The 15,580-nt window shown below is 39.4% G+C and overlaps 1 protein-coding gene across 3 annotated transcripts in view; it reads right to left on the reverse strand.

The window, feature by feature from the left end:
• DYM (dymeclin) overlaps positions 1-15,580 on the reverse strand; it is a 385,616-nt gene that overhangs the window by 309,929 nt on the left and 60,107 nt on the right. For all 3 annotated transcript variants that reach the window (XM_084627911.1, XM_084627912.1, XM_084627910.1), the window contains 3 exons: positions 14,487-14,539; positions 13,230-13,323; positions 11,150-11,283 (listed from right to left, as the gene is read on the reverse strand). In XM_084627911.1, coding sequence (XP_084484037.1) covers positions 11,150-11,283; positions 13,230-13,323; positions 14,487-14,539 — 281 coding nt within the window. The remainder of the gene's footprint in view (positions 1-11,149; positions 11,284-13,229; positions 13,324-14,486; positions 14,540-15,580) is intronic.

Raw genomic sequence — 15,580 nt, forward strand, 5'->3', positions numbered from 1 at the left:
AGATGTATTCTTGAGTCAGCAGGGTGTGTCTGTGTTTAATTTAACATTTCATATTAGAGAAAGATACTTTGGAACATAATTTACTCTCATTTTTCTATTTATAATGCTTCACAGCAGGCAAATCTTGTCCTTCAGCCTATCAGATAAAGGGCAGCAGAGCATTAAAAAATTCCCAAACATTGGTGTACTTCATATGTTCAATTAAACATGTCTTACAACAAGCTCAACGTAATCAAATTATGGTAGCGCTGTATAGTAGTACTCGTGCTATTCTGTTTAACCTGAGTTTGCTCCTAATTTCAGGGCTCAGTTTAAAGCAGCACACTATAAGGACTACTCACAATAAAGCAAAATTATTTCTTTCCACAACTGGTTTATTAAAAACACATTAAAATTGTCACCTAGTGAACTGCACATTCTAAAGGAAATCCGTTTTTTATTACGGAAACATGGTTTCCTTTATATAGAATCCCCCACGAGTAACACAATGTAGCTCCTGTTAGCAACAAACCAGGATTAGTAAATGAGCATACTTAACCTTGGACTTAAAACCACAGCCAAAAATGAACCCTAGGTAATGTAATCTAAGATAAGTTTCAGTTTGGAATTACCTAACTTTTTGAATGTTGGAAATGCTAACACTGCAAAATTGATAAACTGACCAAAACTTACAAAGTATTCTAAAAATTCTTCCTAGCAATTGGAAATAAAAATAAAATCAAGGGCACGTCAGAAGAATCTTTCCATCATATAGTAAACACATTTTGTTAGGGTAGAGTTGAATGTGATTTGAACTATTATAAATGTACAGAACATGAAGATGTCCACTGAGCATAAAGGATAAACATCTGCCTCTAGCATGTTCATGTATTATGCAAGAAGTTATCCCTTTTTAGTTAATTACTGTAACCAATGGCACTCTGTTAAAACAATTTATGTATCCTTTTCCAGACTGGGACATATGCATTCTTGTTTAATTTTTGTCTTGCCAAGACAATGAAACGGATGCATGCCAAATCTATAACGTGAGAGAGAGCTATAAAAATGGAAAACTAGGTATTTTCATAAACAATGTTTTTTCAATAGTAAGATAGACACAATACACACCCTACTCATTCATATTAACAGATTAGATGCTTGATTAAAGGAGAGATGTACCCTCTCGAATCATACAGGGGATAAGTGAATCCAGATAACATTCGAACCAATTTGCATGGAGGGAAATCAGAGGTACATCATCTAGTCTTAGTAACCATGCTAAAGTAATAAACAATAACACAGAGACAGAAAATTCAGAGGTAAGGCTTAAACACCATTTAACAAACCAGCTATGTAAATTCTTCAAAACATGGGTTATTTTATTTATAGGATTTTGTGATAGGAATAATACTTAGCATTTAATATTTTCTAAACCACCCATGATGCAGATGGCAAAAACAGACACTGGAGAGGCTAAACGACTTGCCCAAAGCCAACTAGGCATTTTTCTTAGTGTGCCGTACTGTTGCTAATACTGGTGCAGCTCCACCAGTTGCAGACATAGAAAGAGACACAGCGATTCTCAACCAGGGGTACGTGTATCCCTGGGGTACGCAGAGGTCTTCCAGGGGTACATCAACTCATCTAGATATTTGTCTAGTTTTATAACAGGCTACATAAAAAGCACTAGCAAAGTCAGTGCAAACAAATTTCATTCAATGATTTGTTTATACTGCTCTATATACCATATACTGAAATGTAAGTACAATATTTATATTCCAATTGATTTCTTTTATAACTATATGGTAAAAATGAGAAAGCAAGCCATTTTTCAGTAATAGTGTGCTGGGACACTTTTGTATTTTTAGGCCTGATTTGGCAAGCAAGTAGTTTTTAAGTGAGGTGAAACTTGGGGTATGCTAGACAAATCAGACTCCTGCAAGGGGTACAGTAGCCTGGAAAGGATGAGAGCCACTGCTCTAGGTAGACAAAGCACTGGCAGCCATCACGATTTTAACCACTGTGCTTTCTACACTTGATCTGAGCTGCAACAACAGCTGGTTGATGGTGTGCATTAGTGCCCCTACTGTTTGTTACTACGAGTGGTAGCAATGGTGGAAAATTTTGGGAAGACAAATCTAGTGCAGAACCAGTCAATGACAGAGCCCAGATTACAACTCCATCGTGCCCGGTCCCTACATAGTCACTAACTCACATCATCTCTACAGTACCTGTGAGGTTGCAATTAACAGTGGACAAGTCAAGGAAAGCATTAGCCTACACTTGTTATACTACATACAAAGATATGGCCCAAATCACTTTTATTAATATTTAGCACTGTCTTCCTGGACCTGGAAAACCTCCACTAACTCAGCTCCACTAAATGATGGCTGCAAACCTGGAAAACCTCCACTAACTCAGCTCCACTAAATGATGGCTGCAATTTTGAAAATATGTGGTGTGACTCAATCAACCAATCCAAGAAGTTTCTTTGCTACAGATCACACATGCATGCATCAACAGGGAGCGGGCATGTTGTAGTAGAACTGACACTCAACCTGAGCTGCTGGGCAACTGGGCATGTGTCTGACTGGTTAGTCATTTCCTTGGGCTACTTGCCCTGTCTGTTCCCAGCTGTATGCATGCACACTGAGTGTCTGCCGCCTTGTAGAGCAACTTTCTTGTCCCTACACTGGCAGCAGCATGTGAAGTCTGAGGCAGCTCACACAGGAGAAACCATAGCCTCTGCTAGCTGCAGCCTGAAGGTCACTGGTGAGGAAGCTAATCAGGAGGCAGCCTCACTTCCTGCTGCTGCCTGCTTCTCTGCTGCTGCCCAGAGCTCATAGGCTTCCCCCTCCAGCAGTCCTAGATGAAAATCTAAAAACAAGTAATAAAATAAGTATTTCCAAACCACTTGTGAAATAGGACTAAATCATTACATTACTTCTTTAAAATCCCCTATATGCAAAAATGTAAATATAAAATGAAGCAAAAATCAGCCACGTTGTCAACCTGATGGGTAAGGTCTGCAAGAAGAGAGACAATTTTCCATGGCTCTTTTTAAAAGTAATCTGTGTTTTGTTGATGCTCTGGGAGGAGGGGAAAAGAGAAGGTGTTTCCATTTGGTTTACTATAAAAAAGACCCCCAGAAAAGCTGCTATTCTCTGGGTCACAGTCTGATCTACTTTAATTGACACAGTTTCATCAGGCTGCATTTTCTTGATTCATGATTCCACACTGGCAATTTCAATGTTTAAGTTCCACTATGTGATTAATGAAAGTTTCTGTACTCATCAAATGGCTGTAGTAAATATAGCTGCTGTGTTTTTTCCATTAAACACTTGTTTGCATGGAAATATGCAGTAACAGAAAACACTACATATGCAAAAGATCAAGTGTGTTTTCAGAGAAACTGTAGCTTTTAATTTCCTGCCTTTTCACTTGAAATTCTCAGTCACATTCCATGAGCAGTTTTGGGGGGTTTCTGCAGTTACTGTAATATTTTATAGTTATGATTAGCAGCTCAATGAACTGTAACTGGGTGATACAGAAAAAATAAGAGTTTCTGCTGCAGGTCAGGGAATGGGCTACATGGATTTACAGTTATGTTGGTACATATTCTGACATTTCTTTCCATATTCTTTATGAAAATATGCTTATAATATGGATCTGACATAACTGAGATATACTTTAGGTAAGATGGCTCTTGTAAGGTACTGTTGGAAAGGTTATGATTTACTGAATGTGATTATCCAATGTGTATGCAGATATCATTTCTGTATCTGAAGTTAGGAATATTAACTATGTATCTGTATTTCAAATGTGTTACTTTGGGTGTCACCCCCAACCAGCCCTTCAGATACAACAATGGAAAAGCCAGACAGGGCTAATGGGCCAACGGCAGAGGCAATGAACTGTGAAAGAGCTTAGTCTTCCTATGGACACTCCAGACAGCCTACAAGTATGGCTGCCACAGGCCTGCAGAGACATGGGTCTGAGTCACCTGGTACTGGATCCACCCCTTGGAATGCCAGTGTTCTTCCACTGGGAGACAAAGGGTTCCCATCACACACAAGAGCTATCTAAGGCAGGGAAGTGACATCATTGTGGTTCTCCTCTGCCTCCCCACCCAAAGAGACATTGAAAAAACACCTGAAAGCAAGAAGTGAACTGAGGGGAGACGGACTGAACCCAGGCTGGGAGGACATCCAGTCTGTGAGTGGAAATACCTAAAATCTCCAGCTGCAGGCCAGTGCAGCTGCCTTTCAAGACTTTCTGTAATCTACCTGTGACAATATCTAGGATGAGAAATTACATTTTGTAACCTGTTTCTTAAAGTATCTTGAGCTTAGCTTGCATATTTCATTTTATTTGCTCAGTTATCTGCTTTGTTCCGTTGGTTATCTCTTATAGTCACTTAAAATTCACCTTTTGTAGTTAATAAACTTATTTCTTGTTTATAATATAACCCCAGTTGTACAATTCACAATTCGGGGTGGGGCAGGGGTGTTAAGAGGTTGTGCATCCCTTCCTCCACATTGAGGGAGGAGACAGATTTCATAATATATCTTTGGGTCTGCACACCAAGAGAAGTGGACACCTGAGTGCTGGAGACAAGTCCCTTAAGCTGAGCCTTCGCAGAACTAATCTCAGTGTCTGTTCCATTCTGCAGTTTGGTGTGGCCCTCCTTGTGTGTGCGCTGGAGGAGGCTTAATAGAATTTCTTGGCTCAGCAAGACAGGTAAAAAGGATACCCAGGCTGACGTAACAGACAGGCTCAGTGGTATCTCAGCACATCAGGTGGCATCCTAAAGGGGGACAAACCATCACATATCTATTTCAAGTGAATTTTGTGTGTATGAATGGCACTGGATTGAAGGCCATGAAGATAAACTTTCTACCCACAGAAACAGCATGGTACAGGCAGCAAAAACTTCACTAATGTGTCTGATTGACAAGAGATTAACTCTCTAGGTTCAGATGTGTCTGTTCAGTCCTCTGCTTCTCTGCTAAGACTCACAATAAGGAGCTAAAAATGTGATAGAAGATTCTGAGATATGGTTACCTGCTGTCAGCAAAGAACAAATGAAGTCAACTCATTTCCACAGGATGCTGGACAGCCACCTGATATCAACTACTTTCACTCAAAATTCTAGGCCAGACAGAAAACAACCACCTAGGGTGAATACCCTGACCCCACTAAAGTCAACTGGAGTTTTTACCTGACTTCCAATAGAGCCAAGATTTCACCCCTACAGATGAAAAACTCACTATCCCATTGTTAGTTCACAAGTCATCCAATCCTCTACACAGTGTTAGAATTTAATTCCAAGTAGAATGTGAAGTGGCTAGTACACCATGGCACAGGTAACAAAAGGAAAAATAAATTATTAACAGAGTTCAGAATCTCATTAAACTAATGGATAATATTTATTTCATTTTACTCTTAAAATACAATATAGTCTTGAATTTTACAGTCACCAAAACATTAAGTAATAACAGCAGTGACTAGGTCATCTGCAGAGATTGAACCCAGGACCTCTGGGCTTAAAAACATGAACCTCTTCTGCTTGTACTAAATAACCAAGTGCATTAGATAGAAATTTCTGAATGCAGAAGACGACCCTATGTGGTCTAGCCATAGAAGGGAGACAAATGCCATTGTTATGTTTCAATTTCCCTCTTATGCTTGGTTCTATAACTTTCCTCATTATAAGCCGAGCACTGTAATTGCAACAGTATGCTCTTCTAACAGCCTTTCTTCTTATACACTCTTTGGAACACAAAAGTTGCCACTGGGCACTTGAATTGATGCTAAATACAACAATATGAAGCTCTTTAAACCTAAAATATAGTCTGCTGAGAAAGCACAAGCTGGACTCGCTTGCATAGATCACACACTATACATAAAATGAGTAGGTACCATCTTTCAGATGAGACACTACTATACTCTATCTAATAATTTGCTGTCAAAAACTGTGCATTCAATGATCTGCCGAACACAAAATGCTTACATATTTATAAAAGATAGTGAGTGCCCAATGGCAACAATATTTTCCCACACATCATTATTCTAATACATTGTACAACCTTTTCCCTTTAGAAAGAGCAGAAATCTTGCAGCAGGTGTTAATGTTTTAGTTCATTATAGCAAGACTATGGTGTACTGCAATGCTATGTTCTCAGTTTGTGCCAAGATCCCAGGTATCTAAGTTAGCTACATTAAAATCAAGGAGTGCTTTTTACTAAAATATGGGCCTCTGGCTAGAAACACTAGAGAACAGATGCTAAAAAAAAAAAAAAAAGAGAGAGAGAGAGAGAGAGAGTAGGAAAGCAGACTGTACACAATAGTGACTTACAGGGCGGCTTTTAGGAGACCTTGGAAGAATTTTGCCAAGGTGACCTTGAAAAAAGGTAGCTGCTCTCTCAACCTCAAGGTGAATGACACATAAGGAGAAGGGCTGGAATCACAGGAAGCATGGATTATTCTGAATGACCATGGAAGGTGATTCTTTGAAAGTGGATTACAATTAACTTTACAACAATAATTTCTACTGATTAAATAAAGTTATGTTTGTGGATGGAAGAAGTCGATGTGGGCCATCTAGTGTTGTGCACAATCAATAAGGAATAACAGTAAGCCCAACTGTACATCAGGCTGTAATGCTAAAGGTCCTTCATAAACCATAACAAAGCTAAAGCAGATAACATCCTCAGAATCCAGATATGGAACTAATGTCTTCATTTATGTACATATTATTTGTACTTTATTTCAGAATATGTATAAGGTTTCCCCAAACGCACAGCCACCTGAAAGAGGGAGAAATACCAATAACCTAGCGCAGCAGCTGAAAAGCCAGTAAGAACTGTTCAAAATGGTTTCTTTTTAATAAGAAAGCAGTTCATCATATGTAGTGCTAGGTAAATAAGCAAATACAAAATGCAATAATAAATCAGCGTATACTTTGTGACACTAGGGGGAACTCTAAGGTACCAGGAATGAAAAAAATTACTTTGGGAAGCTACTGTTAGTATAGTTATACAAGGGACCTTAAATTCATTACATTTTTTCCTCTTTGCTTTACTAGGTCAAAAAACAACAGCTTTTTTTTTTTATTGTATTCTTTTGATGACACTTTAGTCATTTATTTTTCCAATATCATAAATTTACAGACTGTAAAAATCCATTAGCCTACTACAGTATTAGATGCATAATCGTAATACTGTGTAAAACTGTTTAGGATCCTCAAATAAACCAGTATTCCAGTGAGTTTTGTAAGAAATAATCCCATTTTACAGAGGGGGAAACTGAAGCACAGAAGTAAGTGGCCCAAGTCCACAGCAAAGCAGTGACAGAGTTGAAAAGGAACCCAGATTTCCCGAAATCCGGTCCCCTGCTCTAACCAACAGACCACACACAGCTACCCTTTTAATTTATAGCATTCAACTAACAATCTGCTCATCTAAGATGAATGCTCAGTAACTTTGTCTATACTAGTCCATATGCACAAACTTATACTTAAACTTCATAAATATCTTTATGAATTAGTCAGATGGTGCTAAATATTGTGTAAGTACTGTACAGATATCTAGACATCTACTGTACAGACGTAGCTCAGTGATATTAGTCACTCTGAATACTGTAGAATATGGAATTCCCTCATTGTTAAGAATAAAAAAATTACTGTGGTTCTGACTGTAAAATAAAGCACTTAAATGTCACTTTTCTCATGTGGCATTTCCCTGTCTGTTGTTACAATGCTGGCATTTCCCCATCTGTTGTTACGATACAACTCAGCAACATTTCTTTACCAGGTGAAAGCCCACATTCACTCTGCAGTGATAGTTTATTGTAAGCAGGCACTGCTTGTTTAATGTATCAGCTAGCTGACCTCATTCTTAGAGATTACTCATCACAGCTTAAAGACATTAAACCATTTCAATATGTAGCTGTTAATCTTTTGGCACCAGAAGTCTGGTTTCCCCAGAGCAACAGCAGGCGCCAAGGAGTTAAATAGATTTTAATGAATGGTTTTCACTAGTCTATGCACAAACAATTATTATGTCTTCAAGACACATGCCCTTGCTTGGGCTGACTGTTTGAAGGAAGCCCATATTCAAATGCTTGTGCGTTCTTTTTTCCACAACCCACACATATTGTATTAGAATTCTGACACCAGCCATCCATGCTGAAGAAAGCAAAGTAATTAGTTTTATTCAATAAGCCACATATGATTAGAACCTTAACCAAAACTTTATTGTAAAGACAGGAAATTGAGAGGCAAGGTTTGCACACTAACCTTCACTCTGCCTCCTTGTGTGTGCACTCTACAATAATGTCTCATTTCAGGATGACAACACTATTCAAAACAGTCTTCAGCAAATAAAGCATTATAATGAAGAATGTTTTTATAATTGTAAATGGAATGGATACACAGCGTTCATGTTTTTAAAAGACTTTTTGTAATACATATCAGCAAGTGATAAGGAGAATAACAATTCAGGTTGCTAAAGTAAGCTCCGCTCTTCATTTCCTTACTTCTGCAATGAAAATTATTTCCATTTTAAGTGGTCTGGGGCAGTTAACTGATATTTGTCAATGCGACTTATGCATTGTGACTGCTATATAAATAATAATGCCTCAACATTTATATTACACTCACCAATTGTTGCATTATGAAATGCATTTATGACTCTATTATTACTTTTTCAACAGAACCACAGAAAAATTGTAAGAGATTGTGTATAAAAGATCATGCAGCCCGGCTTCCTATCAGTGCAGTCTTTTGCCCATCTTAAATTTAAACACTCCACGCAATGGGCTTCCATTACCTTAACTGGAAGACTATTCCAGTCTCTATAAGTTCCCACAAGAAAGTTTTTGGTGGCCACTCTGACAATTTTTCCTAAAATACTTAATTAACTTTAGGAAAAACAAATAAATATGCACATATCCAAATCATTTATATTTATTTATGTAGGTTTTTTTATAGACTCAATAATAAAAATAATGTACAGTTGTCTCTATTCTTTACTGGACCTAAACAGAATAGAAACAAAATAATGTGCTTTGCACATTCTTGTCTATTTTGTTGTTTCTTTTGCTTTATTGATTGCTTTTTTCTTAAGACTTGCTAGCTAGTAAGGCTGCTGCTGTGAAAAATTATATATGTATATTTGTATGTATAACTTTTCACAGCAGACTTACTAGCCAACTGGGAGGCAGTGAAAAGTGATATTAACAAACATACAAATATAGTTTTTCACAGCAGACTTACAGAGCCCCGGCAAGCCAGGGGACAAATTAAGCCACAGATGGAGAGGTGGGTAGGGAGGCAGTGGGGGCCAGGGGCAATGGGGGTAGGGGTGAGCCCAGGGCTCCCAGGTGGGGATGCAGCATGAAGCCCTGAGGCTGCAGCCTGGCACCTGCCACCCCAGGGCTGCAGCCAGAAGCCCGAGCCCCACCACCCCTGGGAAAGTGGGGAACTCACATCAGCTGCCTGCTCCTCTGGCATTTGTGGCTGCAGAGGAGGGCAGCCCCCAGATCCCTTCTGGTAGCCCCAGGGGAGAGGCCACTGTTTCCCCCCTCTCCTCCATCACTGCGCAGGAAGCTGTGGCTGCAAGAAAAGCCTCTGGTGGGTGCATGCGGGCATGGTGGCCGCATTTGAGAAACACACTGTAACTGGTTTCAATGTGAGGAAGCTGTTCCTAATTTTCAGCTTAAATTCACTTTTCTGTATTTTCTTGTTGAGTCAGACTTTTATTTTTTTTAATAGTTGTATTCCATTATCCATGAGTGAATTTTACCTGCATCATTTATTAATGGCTCTACTGTATCCATAGTGCTGCTCTTTCCCCTTGATATATTATTAAAGCCCTTTATTCCCTTTGGCTGCTCTTTTTTTATGAAATTCTGTCTTTTACATATAAAATTGTACATTCCTTTAAAAAAAAATCAAAAAGATGAAAAATAGAATACACAGACAAGGAGGAGGAATTTCAGATACAACTGCAGGAATAGATTCCAGCAGCTGTGGTCTGAAGGACACACCAGAGTGTCTATCCCTAGAGGTTTCAGAGTAGCAGCCGTGTTAGTCTGTATTCGCAAAAAGAAAAGGAGGACTTGTAGCACCTTAGAGACTAACATAATTATCTGAGCATAAGCTTTCGTGAACTACAGCTCACTTCATCGGATGAAGGCTTTCCTTCCAAATCCCGACAAGAATTATTTCTATTTAGCTTGTGATCTTGGCAGAATCATAGCACATCGCATGGGCAGAGGGGGACTAAGGTTTTGTTGGTGCATTATTTAAAACACTAGGGAGCACAACCATCAGCAGTGGGAATCAAACCCAGGTGTCTTACATAAAAGTCCAAAGCATTGCCATTAAGCCAGCAGGCATCCAGCAGGACACTAGAAATTAGAGATAATGGATCTGAACATTCCCTTACAGGACAACATTTTTGCTTCATATTAGTAATACCAAAGAGGATCAAATACACATTTCTCACAAACAATTAAGGAAAAAGATCTCTAGATGTTAGTGAACTTGATGAGTGGCTGGTTTAAGAAACCAAATGCTTTCAAATTCCCCCAAATTACTCAACATGCAATTTCCTGAGAGACAATAAAATCATTTTTTCCTACCATGGAAGCACAATATACAGTGCTGATCCTAGGTATATTTGCAAACGACTTTCTTGTTCTCACCATCTCCCTGTACTCAACAAGGCAGATGATATTTCTCCCTGAGTCTCCTCTTTCACCCATCCCTTCTCTCCCCCTTTACTAGGCTTGGAACCTAGTTCTCTGATTAGGCAGGTCTTATACTTTGGGGTTGGGCTCATGGAGCACAAATATGGATGATGCTGTCTTCTGATCAGATAGCTTTCATCTGCAATGGGAGCAGAGGTAAGCCCATGCTGAGTGCTTTTGAAAATCCCACCCGACACACTTTCAGGATCTCCTCAGGTTCAAAGTTTCTCCATCTGGTTTTTCCATGGCTGATGAACACCTCAGTATATAGCATAATTACTTTACTATTTCAAATTTTAAAGTGACATTTGGACTTGAAGCTGAACTGGGTGCTATAGTAATAATAAAAAACATTTTTCAACAAATTCACATCCCAGGGGCATTGTTTGTTTCCATGACAATATTTAATACCTACCATATGAGCCTGGCATTCTCTCCTCATAAGTAAAATGAAGTTGCAGTTCCTCTTCTGACATCTGACATATGAACACTTTTAACAAACAGCAAATAATGAACAACGCATTGTGGGCCTGCCAAATAAAAAGATGGCTAGAAGGGAAACAGAAAAGTAAACAAGAGTCAATAATGTTTTACTTATTAATGTTCAGCAATAGTCATGACCACCTGTGTGTAACAGTGAATGGAAAGGTCTCTGTAGCCCATATGAGGCAAAGGCAAGTCTCAAGTGTGGACACTCAATAGCAAGGAAAATGTATTTAAACAAACGCTTCTTTTCAAGAGGATGCAGCCTTCTTGCTACATATAGTTTAGTACTATTATTAAAAACGTCATAGTTACCATTAAGTGCCATTCTCTTCAGGAAATTGACTAGCTACCCTATTATCTTTTTTAATCTCTACATCCCAGAGGTCCCCAATCTGTGGGGCACGCCCCCCCAGGGGGGCATGGAGGAACGTTTGGGAGAGCGTGGCTGGGGTTCCAGCCTTGGGCCCTGGCACCTGTGCTCAGGGCACCAGCTGCCGGCTCAGCCCCTGGCCAAGGTTCATCTCCCAGCTATGGCCCCAACATCAGCCCCCTTATCCCTGTCCATATCCCTCATTCCCACTCCTGGCTCCAGCTCCAGGGGGAGCAGGGGTGGGGGAACGGACAGGGGAAAGGGGAGGTGCAAGGTAAAAAGTTTGGGGACCCACTCCTACTTACAATCGGGCAGATCTTCTCAAATGAATTGAGACCTCTACAAATATCTCATTCTTTCTGCATGGAAATTTATCCCCAATCTTATCCCTTTACGTGCACAAATATTCCTCAGGTGACACTCGAGGTGGAAGATGCTCAGTGGATTTCAGGAGCAACAGCAGTAAGTCCAGTTACTCTTCACAACTTTAACCCCAGATTTCTAGGCATGAAGGCAATCCAGCAGGGAACTGTTTTATGTCCCTCTGGGTCCCTATGTCCAGCTGCAGGGGGACCCTGTCAACAGCAATATATGCAGCTCCTGCTGAAGCCATGCTGTCAAGGGGCTGAGGGGCCAACACAGCAGCAGCCAAAAGGAGGACTTCTTTCCTCTGGACATAAGACAGATTCTTTCTCAATGGATCCCTAGATTAGAAGAGGAGTTGGCCTCAAAATGTCTGCAAACTCCTCTTCCTTCCCCTGCCAGGAAAGAAGTTTCCAGGAAAAAAAAAATCTTTGGAAAGTTTCTTGGAAAACTATACTTCTGAAAGTATAACCTCTTGAAATTTTCATCCCCCACTGGGAGGGAAGAGGATTAGAAAGACAATCTGATCATACAATTTGAAAGCAGTGGAATTTTATATCATTTTCTATTCTGGCCTGGTCAGAGTTTCAAGTATTCTAGAAATAATGCACTGATTTTAAAATAAATTTAGATTAGCTAAAAAGCATCATCAGATGGTTTATACTATGCCTTAAAAAAGCATTTAAGTTGAAAAATAAATGTTTATTTTGCAAAATAAGCAGCCAGTAGCATGGCATCAGAGCCACTGCTACTACAGTTTAAGGGAAACAAAATCCCTAGCGCATCACTTGTTCTCTTAAATTTTATTTATGCTCCAAGGAATTTTGAGTCACAGACTATGAACCTAGCAAAAAGGAGTATTTGCGTAGCATTTTTATTGTCTGTCATGCCCACCCTCAGAAAGGAATGGGACTGCAGTGCCTAGGACTGCAGAGTGGGAAGGGAAGAGATTAATCCAAAGTTACATAAACATATGTTTGTTGCAACATTTAGACCCACTCACACCAGTAAAGCAAATGGAAAATTTCTATTCTTCTGTAACGGCACAGCTTTACATATTATGCTCCATTCCCAATGCTTGAAATACACAAGATACTTGTTCCTCTGAAATTAGTTTATCTTTTAAAAACAAAAACAAACTTTAAGAGAACCTGAATTTTCACCATGCCAATTAAGGTATTTATGGAGCAGCCATCATTGCATTACCCAAGCGCTATCAACAAAATGAACATTTAAAACATAAAAGGGAACACCCGGCATTTCACTGCCAACTTACTTTTGACATTCCGCTGAAATTTTTAACTCTTTGGTTCTAGAAAGGAAAACTTTAATCAATGCCCCAAGATTTCCTGTTCGAGGATTGTTCTCAACTAGATGAGGGATTGAAAAGATTAGAGTACATTTGTAATTTAAGTTAGAATAATTAATTCAAACACAGGATATATAGAGTGGGAATTACTCTCCATTGCACATTTTATGTATTTTTTTAAATAAACACACACACACAACAAGCCTACTTTTTTTAGTTTTTTTTTTTTAAACAGTCTATAGTTAAAGATGACAAAAACCTCCAAGATTCTCCTGTCAACGTTTCTGATATTGCAAGATTGTTCACTACACTACATTTTCCAACCTACATTTAAAACATTCCAAACAACGGACCCACAGCGTTTCTTTCAGGGGACTATTCCACACCTCAATAGATCTCACTATCAGGAAAGTCTGCCTGACTGTGACAGGTTTCAGAGTAACAGCCGTGTTAGTCTGTATTCGCAAAAAGAAAAGGAGTACTTGTGGCACCTTAAGAGACTAACCAATTTATTTGAGCATGAGCTTTCATGAGCTACAGCTCACGAAAGCTCATGCTCAAATAAATTGGTTAGTCTCTAAGGTGCCACAAGTAATCCTTTTCTTTTTGACTGTGACAATGTCATTTCATTCCTCACCCTTCTACCATCCCTGGTTCTTCCCTGCATAATCTCTCTCTATCAGCATTGTTACCCTTTCAATATTTTAGAAGTTTCTATAGTGTAAAGAACAGAGTTAACGTTGCAAGTTAAAACTTAAAACATCCAGGGAATCAAATTAAAATTCAGAATGAGAAGCAGAATATGCACTCGTCTTCTAATTCAAGTGTCAACTCCACATGACAGGTATCACACACTAGACTCCATCTTTGCCCACTGACACTCTATATATTGTCCACTGATCTTCTACTTCTAAAGGGGCAATGCTTTAAAAATCATTATTTAAAAGAAGTCTGCTCAATTACTAAAATAACTATGCCCAAGTCACTTCCGTCTGTTGGCAACACCCAGAATAACGTGATAATGTTACATTTAAGCAACACAGATTAGTAGAATGTGTTTTCATCTTCCACTTGGAGATAAATATGATTTTAAAAATCTCATTATAGAAATGCAGATGAGCAAAATTAAATAAATACAGACATAGAAGTTTACATGAACACTGATTTATCAGAAAAGTTGATAAACACAGAAATATGTGAAGACATCAAAATAATCTCTCTCACCTAAAGACTTGCAGATTGAGATGGTGGCTTCTTCCAACAGCTTTAGCTCGGCACTGAAGACGAAGAAAGGAAGCATTTAGTTATATGAGCAATAACAATCCCTGAGCCTATAGAGGCCTGCCGCTTGTATAATACAATTACTGCATTTAAATAAATTTGTTATAGTGCAGTACTGCAATTCCTATGACCTTGTCATTTAAAAAAAAACAAACGAGGAGTCCTTGTTGCACCTTAGAGAATAACAAATTTATTTGGGCATAAGCTTTCGTGGGCTAGAACCCACTTCATCAGATGTATGCTAAAGGAATTGGCGGCTGTGATTGCAGAGCCATTGGCCATTATCTTTGAAAACTCGTGGCAAACGGAGGAAGTCCCGGATGACTGGAAAAAGGCTAATGTAGTGCCAATCTTTAAAAAAAGGAAGGAGGAGGATCCTGGGAACTACAGGCCAGTCAGCCTCACCTCAGTCCCCGGAAAAATCATGGAGCAGGTCCTCAAAGAATCAATCCTGAAGCACTTACATAAGAGGAAAGTGATCAGGAACAGTCAGCATGGATTCACCAAGGGAAGGTCATGCCTGACTAATCTAATCGCCTTCTATGATGAGATTACTGGTTCTGTGGATGAAGGGAAAGCAGTGGATGTATTGTTTCTTGACTTTAGCAAAGCTTTTGACACGGTCTCCCACAGTATTCTTGTCAGCAAATTAAAGAAGTATGGGCTGGATGAATGCACTATAAGGTGGGTAGAAAGTTGGCTAGATTGTCGGGCTCAACGGGTAGTGATCTATGGCTCCATGTCTCGTTGGCAGCCGGTGTCAAGTGGAGTGCCCCAGGGGTCGGTCCTGGGGCCAGTTTTGTTTAATGTCTTCATAAATGATCTGGAGGATGGTGTGGATTGCACTCTCAACAAATTTGCGGATGATACTAAACTGGGAGGAGTGGTAGATACGCTGGAGGGGAGGGATAGGATACAGAGGGACCGAGACAAATTGGAGGATTGGGCCAAAAGAAATCTGATGAGGTTCAATAAGGATAAGTGCAGGGTCCTGCACTTAGGACGGAAGAACCCAATGCACAGCTACAGACTAGGGA

The sequence above is a fragment of the Lepidochelys olivacea genome, assembly GCF_965140295.1.
Source record: "Lepidochelys olivacea isolate rLepOli2 genome assembly, chromosome: 5".
Lineage (NCBI taxonomy): Eukaryota > Metazoa > Chordata > Testudines > Cheloniidae > Lepidochelys > Lepidochelys olivacea.